Source organism: Camelus bactrianus, chromosome 2, assembly GCF_048773025.1.
Source record: "Camelus bactrianus isolate YW-2024 breed Bactrian camel chromosome 2, ASM4877302v1, whole genome shotgun sequence".
In the NCBI taxonomy this organism is placed as follows: domain Eukaryota; kingdom Metazoa; phylum Chordata; class Mammalia; order Artiodactyla; family Camelidae; genus Camelus; species Camelus bactrianus.
The window spans coordinates 33673788-33688856 of record NC_133540.1 but is presented as its reverse complement, the minus strand read 5'-3'; the positions used below and the strand labels follow the sequence as shown (position 1 = coordinate 33688856).

Here is a 15069-nt window from a genome sequence, read left to right as displayed (position 1 = left end):
ATTGTGTTTGTTAGTTGGTTCACTAATGGGTGAAACTAGAGAACATCATTCTCTTTCAGTCCCCAGCTCTGTCCAAATGTTCATGCCTTTTGAGGGAGCATTTGTCCAACTCCTTCTATTCCCAGATGAGTGAGAACTGTCTTGCTGCAGGTTTTCAGCTGTAACTCTCTCTTTATTCTTACCATATGCAGCAGTAGTCTGAGATTCAGGGAACAGATATTCCAGCATTTTATTCAAAACATTGTCATGAAGCTCCTGTGTTGTAACTGAATTAAAGTACAAAATCGCTCCATTCACATCAGCTCCAGGGTTCTTGCCAGGAGCCGGACAGAACCAGGGAGTTCAGAGAAAGGTTTAGAAATATTTGCCATTAAGCCTCCCTGAGTGCAATATGCACTCTGAATATTCCGATGATCCGCAGACCCCTGCCACACTGAGCTCTTCAGGCACATAAGGAATGAAAACTTTTTCTTAACTAAAGATAGTGGGGAGCTGGAGGGTGGGGTGGGGCACCAGGACTGAGGGGAATTCTGACCCTTAAGAGAAGTTACATAAAAACATTTTTTTTAAAGAAATTATTCTTTAGGAAGCATTCTGCCACGTTAGCCATCCACATTCCTTTCCGTTTTACGTGCTTCCAATCTCCAACAAACCCCTACTCATTTGGAAAATGTGAATTAAATTTGGTACACTAGACCCTACTGGTTCCATCACAAGTGGTTTATAAACCAACAATACTCAAATTGTTCAAATCAGAGATTTGAGATAGTTCTGCATATGTATTCTTGACCTATGTTAGTTCTCAAGTTTTAATAGTTTTTAGAACATGTTATTTTATAATAAACTTCAGTGTTTCCCTTTTTTCCCCTAAGCCTTCCTGGCTTATAATATATGTTAAGGTCTTATTTTGTAATGTACAGGAGAGATGATGGCTATTGAAAGGGCCCTTTTTTGTTTATGAAAAAAAAATTTTTCCCCCAGAAAGATTTCTGCAAGTTTTCAAGAAACTACAGGAATAGCTTTTTCCTAAGGGAAGAAACTTCATAAACAAATAGATAGTAGAAAACTAGGTAAGAATATTGATTATGCTTAGCTGTGCAATTAAATCCAGTTTCCATCCTAACCCATTTTCTTTAATGTAATGAACCTTTGAATGTAATTGAATTGAATTCTTTAGCCATGGTATTATTCTTTTATATTTTAATTTCTTTGTATAATTGAATAGTTTTATGTACAATAATGAGATGGTTCACTACTGTTACAAATAAGTCTTGCCAAAATTTAGGAAGTTACACTGTCTCAGCAAGACTTTTGCAGCCCCTAAATACAAGATGCTAAAAGGATCTAATTCCCATTAGCCAAATTGAATCTGCAACCCACTGAAATACCCCCATTTCTAAAACTTAACTTGGAGCCACAGAGGCATAGAAGCTCTCTCTACCTTGGGTGGTTTCACAGCCAAAGCTGTCAAGGAATGGGTGAAAAGTAATTGTTTTCAAGTGTGCCCTTTTACAATCATTTGTTTGCTCTGGCTCTTTCCGGGACAAAGGCTATTGTTGAACACATCCAACTAAACAAATAACTCATCCTGGGGTCCCTTTAACAGCTGCCTTAGTACAATGATCTATTTACATATTAGCCTAAAATTGAAACTGAACTCTTTAATGACATAATCCAGCCCTATAGTCCAGGGACGCATGTGTTCCACCCAACAGCTGAACAACCTTGTAGGCATATGATTTTTAGAAATAACTTTTTGTGTACCAAGGGATCTTGAGGCGTCATCTTAATACACTGCCATGTATTTTCTCCTTTTGTCCCCTCTTCAAACCCATGTGGGTGCCTTTTTGTCCTCTTTGTTTAGTGACTTGATAAAGAAAGAGAAATACAGAAGGTCTCTGTCACCTATTTTACTATTTGCTGATAAGCTATAGTTGTAGGCCATGCTTCGCTGGGTATTCCTGGGTTTAATCTTACCTTTCTTCTATGGACCTTACTTTCATGTGGCTAAAGATTAAAGGATGACCTGCCAGATGTTATAAATTAGTCAGCAACATCCACAATCATTGCTAGGCATGCTGTAGTAATGTTTCGAAGTTTTACATGATTTCCAAAGTATATTTAGTTTAAGCCACTCTAATTTGACGGTTTCATACATGGCTTTTAAAAATCGAAACAGGAAATTAGCTTAAATTTCTTCTTAAGATTGATGACATTGTCAGACATAACGTTAAGGACCTGTAGAGACACAGACACAGAGGCAGAAAAGAGGGAAAAACACTCCCCACACACCAGTCCTCATCTGTCTAAGACAGCACAGCGTTGCAGCTTGGGCTCAGTCAGTTTAATTGACTTCAGTAAGACTATTGGTTCATTGAAACCAAAGCCAGAATGATGGCTCTATCTTCAAATAGGTATTTACACTGCAGACCTCACACGGAGCAAAATGTTACCATCCTGCTGGGCGGGAACAGCATGAAACTTTACAAAGAAAAATATTATACTTGATTTCAGATAATTTATTGAATCCTCTTTCTGAAACTTTTGATGAGAGATCTTGTGGCCAGGGCACATTCCCAAAATTGTAAAAGACAAAATTCTTTAGGCACTAAAATCAAGCTCTTCCTGGATAGCAGCTGGGAGAGGATCATTTATTTTGTCGCAGCTGTAAAAGATGGAAGCAGGCATATTCTCCATAAAACCAAAGGTAATTACATTCCAGTTTTTCAGCCAGCGGAAGAGGTGGCTTCAGAGTCTTGGAGTTGTTTTGTTCTCAGTGGACTGCCGCATGATAAACAAACAGAACACAGTTGAACAGTATTCATATCAAATAGAATCTGGTGAAGTCTGCCAGAGTGTGGACAATAAAAGATATTTAAAACATTCTTGGAATGCAAATTCTAAGTGTCTGGTGTATGTTTCCTTTTAGAAAACTTTAACCATTTATGCAATTGTTATTCAAATAAATTGATAAACATCAAAATGCAGACATAATTGTGATTAATAATAACTTTTCTGAATATCATAGTTACAACTCATCATATATTATTTATATATATATACACACACACTTATTTTTTTCCAAAATAGGGTAGTTCCTATTGGACTTTTAAGTACTGTATGCCCAAATTTCAGTGTGCCTTGACTTCAATGATTTTTTTTAGTTGTTTTACTCTTACAGATCCAAATTTTGTGATCCCCACAGAATATCTTTATCCTCAAAACTAGAAGCCATATGATTTACTCAGTTTACTCAAATTAAAACCTCAACTTGCGAATGAAATATCTGCTTTAAGCAATGATCTAGAGTTTAAAAATGTTCATTTCAGTTTGTAGTTCTAAAGAAATAATTAAGTATAAACATAGTTATATAAATTGAGGAAAACGTATAAAATTTAATCTCATCATGGTGTTTTTTAATATGAAAACTCAGTGCTTGATTTAGACAACACTACGTTTCATGTCTCAAATATTGTACTATTATTATCTTCTCTGTTTATTAGAGGAGGTCCTGAAGTCAGTTTTTTAAAGTTAGTACTAGACACTGAGACCTGATTTATCTATAAATGAGTAATCTCAATGGATCAGTAACTCCCAAATTGATCTTATTGATATAAAAGACATACTACTGTATAAACAAGGATAAAAATGTGCCCTTTTTTCATTAAAACTCACTAAATGCAATACAAAAGCACTTTCATTAGACGCTTGTGTTTATTCATGCAGATAACATAACTGAGGAGCTAGTTAGAAAATTTTCCCTGGCTAAGTATAATGAATAATGAAAGTTGGTCTTAAATCTGTTCGACTCAGCTTCAGTTCTTATTTTTGTAGAACATGAAAAGGAGATTGTTCCCCCACTTTAGAAAACCTTCCCTATGCAATCTGTAGATTAAAAATTAATTAAAATTAGGACACTGTAATTCAAGTAACATCTTTGAGAATAGCTTTAAGAATTTCAGGAGTGAAATAGATTTTTACCCAAGGCACAGATAAGCCGTGTTCTTAAAAAGTTCTGCTTTGCATACAGTTGGATAAAGGTATTTGGAGTTTTAAAGTTCAATACCAGTGGGTATACACTTTGAGGCAGAGTAAAGTGATAAAGGGTTAAAGGGTCTAAGTAGAATTATCATATAATTTTTCACACCTGAAAGGCAGATAAAGAGACTGACTTACAGGAGTAGGAAGCAAGTTTGTACCCCTACCCTTTACTCTCCCATCCCAACCCAGGAGACCGCGCATATGTCCTTACAAATCACTCTGTACTGTGACATGGTGATTCTTTGCAGAAAACTGCATTAGCTAAATTGCACTTTTCTCCTTCCATGATGACCAAAAAACCCCAAAAAACAACAAAAAAAAAACTGTAACTAAGAAGTTTGTTTCTGATTTTTTGGCTTTTAGATATTTTCTGTTGCCAACAACACAGAATGCGGGAAGTTACTGGAGGAAATCAGATGTGCACTTTGCTCTCCATATTCTCAGAGCCTGTTCCACTCACCTGAGAGAGAAGCCTTGGAAAGAGACCTGGCACTTCCCCTGCTCTGCAAAGACTATTGCAAAGAATTCTTTTATACTTGCCGAGGCCATATTCCAGGTAAAAAAAAAAAAAAAGCATAAATTAAATTAACTACTGCAGAATATCCCTCCAAGATACCTGTTTCTAAATGCTGGCTTACGAGAGTGTAAAATTTATCTCGCCATTCAAAATACCTATTATTACCTCATAATTACCCTTTTCAAACTTACAACCTTTTACTGCTGCCAAAAGGATTATTATCATTTGAGCCTACAAACAGTGCATTGTTTTGCTGAAATGGCTTACATTTCTTGTTAAACCAATAATATGGGTGGTAATCTTTACACACGCTGGGTTATCAGTACAAATTTCTTTCTGATTTCTTCTTTATCCATCAGTGTCAATATCAAGACAGCCTCCCCTTCTTCCCAGCTGAGACATAAGTACAGATTGTCCACTAACTTTTAAGCTATTTCCTAAAATAAAATATAATTCAAAATCCCACCAAAAATAACATCTTACAAAGTATTTTCACATATAATGATTAATTTGCTCCTCAAGGTGGAATCTTCCATTTGACAGATGAAGAAAACTGAACCTCAGGAGAAGCTGAATGCCTTAAACAAAGTTGTACAATGAGAAAGTCATGGGCAAGATGAAGTTCTTAGGCTTATGGTGTCCCAAATCTGCCTGGTCACTATCATATTTTGGATCCTAATAAACATATAAGTTCTTGGTCATTGATTAATTCTACCATCAGAAGTTTATAAACCTCGGTGGTTGTTGCTTTCATTGGAAGAATGAACACAGAGGTAGAAAAGAATTTAACAAGACAGATTCTGTTTAGTTAGACAGTCACACACAAACAAATCTACTGAAGCTAACAGTTTATAAAACTCAATGGCACTGAAGTAAAAGGCAAGCTTTAAGAACTGTAGGATGCACTTGGAGAATTTTTTTTTAACTGCTATGCACATTTTACTTTTTTCTCTGACCCAGAAAAGTGTAGATTTCTGTATTTTTTTTTTAATAGAGCTTTCTTAATAGCCTAAGAAAACATTTTGACTAGGGTTGCTGGCTTCGTTTGGTGTACCATAACATGTATCTAAATCCATTCAATGTGAAAATATTATTATTGTCTTTATAAACTACAGCTTTGTTTCTAAGGCTTTCCTTAAACCAGCTGTTTCTTCCTCTTTATCGCATTCCCCAAAGCAAAGTAGAATAGGTCACGGTTGCCTAGATGGCCTGCCGAGAAGCGATAACAGATTAGGTCCCAGAAAGATCTGCTGCAAACTTCCAGTCTGGAAGGTATGCCTTTACCACTGTAAATTCGAAGTGATATTGACACTCAGCATCTTTATCTGCCTTTATCAACTTGAGATAAATATCACTAGGCTGGATCTGGGTACTCACCTGTGGGAGTCTTCCTCTATTTGATGTTATTTTAGCTTCCAAAACCAACAACAAAAAAAGGCAATATCTACTGAAAAGCACAGCAAACAGCTCAGGAGCCAGAACTGCGAGCACCTCGCTCCCCAGATCAACAGATGTGGTGACGAATGACAAATTTATTTTTCTCCAGGGTTTGTATATATGTAAAACTGCTGAAGTTCATCAAGATGTCAAGTGCTTTTGGTGGCCACCCAGGCTGCCTTGAAAGATAACCAGATGAAATCTCCACTCCAGCAGTGGATGGAGCAGCGAGGGTGCTTTCCAGGGCCAGGCCAGCCGGCTGTAGCACGGAGCAGAGGGGGCTTCCTCGGCATCCATCACTCGCTAATAATCGCTCTAAATACTTGTCCCCAATGTGAGCTGTAATAACACGCTCTTCGTGTTACTGACGTGGATCAGTTTGTTAGCCAGCCCGGTCCTTGGCCCGTAGGTTACTGTTTCCTAAAATATGATGGATAAGAGGCGATCATCTTCCCCTCGGCCCTGGCCCCCAGCTCAGAAGTCTCTTCAGAATTCTAGAACACTCATTTTTCAGAAATTGCTCAGAAAGCACATTTGCTACAGTTTCACCTTCTTACGTCTATTTAGTGACATGGTTGGTTTTTCTCTAAAGTTCAAAATTGTGAAAAACAGCTACTTTGTGATTCTTATACATATATATTGTTTTTACTATTCTCGTTATTAGCCTCATCTTTCTGCAAATCAAAAACATGAAGAGGAAGGGAGCTAAAGGGTTGTAGTTTGCTAAGAGAAGGCAAATGCTGAAAGGGGTTGAAAGAAAGATAATTCCGGAAACATTTTCATTTCTTCCCCATTGCCCAATACATAAAGAATTAAGTACGTAAATGATCTATTTGTTTGCATCACCCTCATGGCTTTAAGAAAGTGTCACTCACGTTGGGATACACATATACCCGAAAGGTAGCTACTTTCTAAGGGCTTCAATTCAGAAAGATTCATGGTCTGCTTACTTCCACAAAAATGAAAAAAAAAAAAGAAGTTAAAAAATCACTACAGAGAAGATACACTAGAGTTTTATTAATCATCATATTCCCAGTGGTGCATTTACTTAGGGAGATAAATTCTTAAAACTTCTAAAAGTACCAAAATTACACTAAAAATCCATAGGAGCTCCTTTCTCAGGGGGTCTCATCTTGGGCCTGAATTGCAGTGAACAGCGGAGATGCTCTCCTGCTGACTGCATGATGGCCCAGTAAGCTCTGTGCAAATGGCATATGAAAGGACATTGCTGGGCCTTGCTTTTTTTTTCCATTCATTATAGTGATTTTTATCACTCTTGGACTGTCCTCTCTCAGCTGTAGGTTACTGTAGTGTGACATGTCTGTACACAATTAGTTCGGTTGGTTTAATCCTGTTGCTAAAGAGGCCAAGGTCAAGGATTAGATTCCCCTGAGTTTCTCGAGTCCACAGCCACTCCCAACCCCAGTCCGCTATCTTACCCATGTGTCTCATTAGTCCCCAAGAAAGCAAGCCAAAGCGAATGGGTGAAGACCCCCCAGGAATAGCCCCCAGGCCACTCCCTCTGCTAGAAAATGCTCTCGAGTGCAGGCTTTACAGATGATGGGATTTTGTGTAGTTTTCATTTTTTTTTTTGCCTTATCGTTATGAACAGCATATATAATGAGGAAAAATAACTTTTCTCTAGCATACGTGCTCAGAGAAAAGCTAGAACTTAGCAAACTCCCCAGAGAGAATATTTGTTTACATGTCAGTAGTTTATAGGGTGCTTTGTGGTATAGCAGGACTGGGTTCATGATCTTGGAGTAGAGTTATTATAGTTTCAAAATATTTGATAAATTATCAGGAGCTATAAAAAAAATTACAGCCACTGGAATCATCAGTGTACTTCCATTCATAGTAGACTTGATCGTATTAAGATGATTCAGGGTGAGCTCAACAGTCACCTTCAGTAAAATGCCCTTCAGTGTTTCCTTCCAAACAGAAGGGTACCATTTGGTAAATTATATCTTCCCTGACGATAAATGTAGCCCAGTGTCCTGAAACTGTATCTCTTTTAGCTCTTCACAGAAAAATATATCTTACTCATCACTGTCTGTAAAATTGGATCATTTAAGATAAAGTACTAATAAAACTATTAGACATTTAGATTCAAATATCCTGATTATCAGAAAAATGCCCATATTTTTATGTAAAGGTCTTCTGAGTTGGCTCCTTCCTTCCCACTTAGATTTGCCGTTTGTCTAGATACTGTAAAAAGCTTGCAGTAAATCATTGTCAACATTCTGGTGTGGTTTTGTTTAATTTGCTAAGAGAGCATAGTACCTCTGGAGCGACAGAGTTTATGAATCTGCGCTCATTCATCTTCAGATGTTCCATTTGAAAATGATTTCCCATTTCCTCATGTTTGTCCCCAGCTAATAATTCCTTATAAAATAGAATCAGCCACTGGCATTGTTCATTCATTTCCCTGTAAGATGGTATTAGTTTGCAGACTGTAATGCTGGAAAACAGATTATTTTTTTGAAAAGCAGACTCGAAATGTCTTCTGGGTTGTACTTTGAAATTTTTCTGTGACCCCTGCAGGCAAACATCACATGAAAACAAAATTTCTCCTTCACACCTGCAGTTATAAATATATCCATAGTATGACAGTCTTCCTGCACACATTGTGTTGGCATGGAGAGCTTCCTGCCTGATGGTAAATATATGTATATTTATATATATGTATACATGAAACATCTAGCCCCAAACTGTGAAAAGTTCAATTCAGCAACTCAGTTTTCCTTCTCTTCTTTTTACCTCAAACAAAATTATTTAACACTGCTGGGCAATTTTCATCTGATGCTTAGCCATTGAAGAATGGAGGAGAAAAGTTATCTTTTGCCAGCAGCGAATTGCTGAAGATGAGTAAATGCCGTTGCAGCCTTCATTCCTCTCCCCAATTTCTAATCCCTGAATTTTTTCAAAGAAAGATAACCTCCTTCCAGCTGCCTTGCCCCTCCCAGGGAGCACCCTTCCCAGCTGCCATGCCTCCTTGTTCTGCTCCCTTAAAACACACACGCACACGCACACGCACACGCACACACACTCCCAAGGACATTTGCTCTTACTTGCCTGTTTCCCAAAGACAGAACATTTCCCAATAGCTTAGTCGGATATTGGGCTTGAAGAAGAGTCTGTCTCAGAAATTTAGGGGTGACACATTTAACCCAAAAGTTAGTTCAAAATGTATATTATGTTTTAACCATTTTGGACTCTCAGATTCTAAGATTGATTTTAGCTTTGAGGGGACCTAGGTCAAGCTCACAGAAAATAAACTTTATAGTGTCTTCATGTTCCGTTGTTAAGCCTCCCTTGGTTGTCCTCAAATTCTTGTTCTTGCCAGTCCTTGCAAACTTGCATGTTCTACAACTTCTAAACTTTCAGTTACTAGATGCTTTTATTGCAGAACTGATTAGGAGTAATAATCTGATTTGTTAGGTAAAAATCAAAACATTCAGCATAACTAAAGGTATGAGACCAGAAGTAGGAATTTGGGACATCATAAAAAGTCAACTCTGATAGCAACATCATATTTTAATAGCAAAATCATTATCAGAATAGGGAAGTGAATCTTATTAATTTAACATACCTCCCCCCAAAAAACACCTGTTAACTCAAACTGTAAAAGTAATGTCAAAAGGCTTTTTTGTAATGAGTCTCTTTTGTTATTAAACTTTTTATTTGATAAAATTCTTAATTGTAAGAAACGGGAAAAAAAAGGTCTTTCTTTCAGATCCCTTGAAGTTTAAGTCTGCTCCACATTTTCATTTTAGCTAATTTTAATTTTTTTTCAGTGAGGGGTAGTATGTCAGCTCTTCTGCTTGAGAAAATTGAAAGGCTATTTTAAAGATTTTTATATTACAAAATAGACACTCTCTCCTATAAGTGAGGTGCAAGAAAAAGGCACTTATATTTTTGAAAATGGAGGCTCTGTTGTTAGCATCAGTTCCTTCCTTGCTTATTGCAGGGCGTCAGCCATTTGCTACACTATGTAATGACCTGGTGCTGTTCATTAGATTCATTATTTAATCATATGTGAGTGACAATACAGTAAGAATTTTAAAGTGACCCAAACTGGCTCCTGATGGTCTGTCTCTTTCTTGATGGTGATTTGTTCTTCTTAGGAAGTTATTAGTAACTGTAGGGAAAAATTGCTAAATTGTCATCAGATAAGCTGGAAAGTGCAAAGTACGGTAACTGGGGAAACTTGAAAATAGAATCAATGCAATAACAAGATTAATGCTGGATTCCTATCAGGTCTTTTTCATATGAGCCTTTTAAGATATGCAACACAATATCATTTCACTTTTACTACGATTCTTAAATTTTGGTTAAAAAAGGAATAGAAATCCCAAGCTAAAAAAAATTTGTTCTTTTATTTTTGTCTATATGTTTTCCTAGAATATTCATGTAGTTCCTAAAAATTTCTTACCCTTTATTTTGTCTTTCAAATGCAGTGTTTTTACTATGACACTAAATATTTCTAATGAGTCTTTTTACATTTTTTTAAAGGTTTCCTTCAAACTACTGCTGATGAATTTTGCTTTTACTATGCAAGAAAAGATGGTGGCTTGTGCTTTCCAGATTTTCCAAGAAAACAAATCAGAGGACCAGCATCTAACTACTTGGACCAGATGGAAGAATACGACAAAGTGGAAGAGATCAGCAGGTTCATAAAGATAAATGTTCTTTAATCTTTAAAAAAAAAAAAAAAACCAAAACTGAGAAGGCTTGTGGTTTTGACACTGAGTCAACTGGCTGTGCTCACATCCAGCAGCTATAGCCTCCAGATGCTTTTTTTTTTTTTTTTGGTAGTTTGCTTCTCTAAAATCATATTCCCTTAAATGCTTTCAATGCTGAGACTACCAGTCTTCTATTATGAGCTTGGCTTCTCTGTGATTCATGGGAATTTTATGACTGTCTTTTAAACTTGAATTTTATGACTGTTGTTAGCTTATGCTGCTGTGGGAATATTCAGCACAATGATCGTTAGCAAATCAGAGTTTTAGAATTAGATCTTAGAACTTTCTCTCTGAGGGCCCTTCTGTAAGGTTTAATTAAATCACAGTAATTAATGTTAGTAAAGCTAATATTAATTAATAGTCACTGAAAGATGAGATCGTGAGCTTGTGAAATTTTAAAATACCTATGTGTTTTTGTTTTCTTGTTGTTGTTCATTTATTTTATTTATTTTTTTGCAGGGGGAGGTAATTAGGTTTGCTTAATTATTTCCTTAATGGAGGTACTGGAGATTGAACCCAGGACCTTGTGCATGCTAGGCATGCGCTCTACCACTGAACTGTACCCCCACCCTGCTACCTATGTGTTTTGAGTCCCTCCTTTACTTTCTGATAGAAGGCTTTTTTAACCCCATTGAAAAGAATCGTTGTGCCCTTGGGTTAGCAGCCCATCCTGACCCTCAAAACCATTGATTCCTATAGGAAATGTATTTTGAAGAGGATGCTGAGTGCATCCCTTACCTCCATCATCTCAAGAAACGCTTACTGGTTTTCTTTAATTTGTTTAGAAAGCACAAACACAACTGCTTCTGTATTCAGGAGGTTGTGAGTGGGCTGCGCCAGCCTGTCAGCGCCCTGCATAGCGGGGATGGCTCACACCGTCTCTTCATTCTGGAAAAAGAAGGTTACGTGAAGATCCTTACCCCTGAAGGAGAAATTTTCAAGGAGCCTTATTTGGACATTCACAAACTTGTTCAAAGTGGAATAAAGGTTGGCTTTTTAAATTTTATTTATCTTTGCTCTGGCTATGTTAATTTTATTTTAGTGTTATCCTCACTAAAGGTACTTGTTTGTAATAAAAAAAAAGAATATAGGAGCAAATAAGGAGACAACATAAGGGAACAATAATTATGGCAACTAAATCAGGGTGGTGACATTACATTTTTAATGGTTTTTGGTGGCTATTAAGCCATGCAATCAGATTGCTATTTTGACATGGTTTTCCCATGTAATTTACATATTTTAAAATAAGTCTTACTTTTATAAAGTATTTGTTTAAATATTGTCTAACAGGCATAATACTTAGAATCGTGTATCAACATTTGCTAGCAGAAACAAAGAGGTCTTTTGATTATTTTGGTAATTGCCAATCATTCTTTTACTGCATCTGTTTGAGTCTGTGTCATTAAAAACGCTACTACTTCCTCCAACAATATTTTTACAGGTAAGTCAAATAGTTTTATCTATAATTAGCCACTTTTATAATATACAAGCACATTTATTGCCTTCTTTCCCACTTCTCCAATTTGAATTCTTATGTTAAATAATCTAGTAGGGATATCAATAAAATCGTTGTCTTTTGTTTTGCAATAGAGAAACATGGTACAGTATTTAGCAGCACTAAGCTGTAAGACAAACTGGTGTTCTGAGGGTAAGACATTTGACAGTTCATGACAGTTTTAGAATGAAGCAGATTAACGGTATGATTTGGAAAGAACTGGTCATCTTTTTCATTTCTAAACTAGAAACAAAATCAAAGGAGCATTTCTACTCTTCGATTCATATAGAGATAAGCTCTTCCTGGCTTTGTGGAGTTCTACTCAAAGGTGAGAACATCAGAACCAGAAGAAACAAATCAGAAAAAAATATGAATATACTCCTGATGCCCATCTGTTCAGTACCTACCCTGTAAAATAATTACGATGACTTAATTAGAGTACAGAAAATGCCTGTTGTTGGGGCCACCCAACCTCAAGGTCACATAGTGACAGCATCACCCAGATGTACTGCGTAGTAAGAGAAGTACCTTGTGGTACTTGTGGGCCTTTGAGGAAAAGGACTTCAGCATCAAGACACAGATCATTTGGGAAAGCTGTTTAAATCAGTAGTTTCCACTTTCTCCCAGTCAAATTTTTCATTACAGTTCACAGCAAATAATTGAAAGTCTCTTGCAGGGAAGCGTTAGTGTTTTGCACATCAGAGTTCAATAAATACATTCTGACATGGGTTCGGATAGCTAGCTGCCAGTGGTACCTCAGAAGAAAAGGGTAAAGATGCAGCAGCAAGCACGTCACCCGCTGGAAGTGTGATTTTCTTTCCGTGAAAGTTAAACATGCTTTCTGTGGAAGGAAACACTGGGAAAGTATTTAAAAATCATCATCTATAATCCCATCAATTAAAGAAGATGACTTAACATTTCAATACACTTTCTTCCAGTTTTTATATTAAAATTCAATAAATTTTTCCTGACTACAAAGGTCATATAGGTCCACACTAATAAACGTGGAAATACAGAATGTGTTTTCCTGTAGCTTTTTTCTGAAGAAGCTTTAAGATAAAATTGAAATCAAACCTTAGATATATCTTTTTAGCTTTCTCTTTTCACCTCCCATATGTCATGCGTATGCTAGCAGATTGGGAAGCTTTTCTCAAAAACTTAGCTTTTTTCCATCTCTTTTGAGTATTCCACTTCCTTATTGTGAGATAAATTTAGGATGACCATAGTATTTTCTTTTTTTATCATTGTATGTAATGTTATTTATCATTCTTATATATATTATTTAGCCTGATCGTGGATGATTTCTTCAAAATTCACTAACGGAAAGAGCATCAAGTTGAAGGATATATACCATGATCCGCAATGCCAGTTTACTCCAAAATATACTAGATCTCTGAACATTTGAAAACAGAGTTTTCAAATACTATTTTACTTAAAATGTTGGTGCTAAAATATATATATGATAAAATGTAGGTGAAAGAAATGTGCTCAGAATACTCCAAGATTTTGTTGTGTGAAGTAAAAACCATTGTTCTTGTTTCTACTTCAATTTAACTGCCTAAAGAATGCCTCTCTTCTGATTAGAGTAATTTCAGAATCCCTCTTTTTTTTTTTTTTTTTCATTTACACCCATTCACTGGGATTATTGAATGAAAATTTATCTTCTCTGAGTTTGAGGCATTCCATTGTGCGGTAAGCCTGTAACAGACCAAGTGACGGCAGTGCTGTGATTCTGCAGAACCTTTTTTGACCTTCCTTTCCTAGCAGAACTGCAGGGCTTCTGGAGCTTAAAATAAACTTCCAACTCCATTCTTCCACATATGTAGAATACAAACTTCTATGTATGTAGAGTTACCTAAAATGATGTATTTTAAAGTGCGTGTTTTGGATTCCCTTAGAATTTGACACTAGTGATGTGAATAAGATAGGAATCTATCACATGGATTTTTGAGTGTGTACCTTATGGTGAGTAACAGGATCACATCCTCACCACCTCAAGTAGGTAACACAGCAACTGGCCTTTAGCCCAGTCTCTGAGGAACTCCTGTCACAAGTCACGGATTGGCAGTGTTAGAAGTGACTACCGTTGGTTTGATGAGGCAGATACCAACCCACTCATGAGCTGATTTTACCATTGATTTCTGTGGTATGCCCCTTTGAGACTTCTGAAGTGAAGACATCATCATAGCTGTTTCATAGTAACTTTTTGGGCTTCTTGATATTTGAATGTTAGTGTGTTTATGGTGGTGTTCTTTGTTTATCGGTGATCATTTTGCATGGATAATGCAAATAGGAATTTTCATAAATTTCATAAATGATTATGCATATCACTTCTCTATTCTTTCAGTTTTAAAATTCTAAGAGGAAAGGGATAAAGCTATTTTAATAGACCAAAGTATTGACTGCAGTACTCAAAGCATGGAATTAATAGTGTATACTAAACGCAACCTTCGTATGTTTGAAATGAACATAGGACAAACTACAGTGGTGATCCCACCATGATATTAATGAATGATCAGTATGAGTATATTTAATCAGACATAAAGAAGAATTCTTTGATTATAAGAGTTTCTAAAAGCTAGTGCTGGTTATAAGGGAATCTGGAATTCCTTTTCTGCTTACTGTCAATTAAGAATTGACAGTGATTTCTGTCACCTGGTAAAGGACTGACCCTTTTGTGGCAAAGAGCTGGACTTGGTGGATCTCCTTAAACCTCTACCAGCCCTGATTCTTATATCTCCAGCAAAGAGCCAATCATACAGGGAAGTTGGACAACCCCTCCCCAAATGGATCCTGACTGAAGCTAAAAATATGGTGTCTTTTTTAAAACACCC

General features: G+C 36.5%; 1 protein-coding gene across 2 annotated transcripts in view; it reads left to right on the top strand.

Moving 5' to 3' along the window:
* HHIP (hedgehog interacting protein) overlaps positions 1-15069 on the top strand; it is a 92837-nt gene that overhangs the window by 2372 nt on the left and 75396 nt on the right. For both annotated transcript variants that reach the window (XM_010954592.3, XM_045516395.2), the window contains exons 2-4: positions 4405-4597; positions 10511-10667; positions 11526-11727. In XM_010954592.3, the coding sequence (XP_010952894.1) occupies positions 4405-4597; positions 10511-10667; positions 11526-11727 (552 nt within the window). The remainder of the gene's footprint in view (positions 1-4404; positions 4598-10510; positions 10668-11525; positions 11728-15069) is intronic.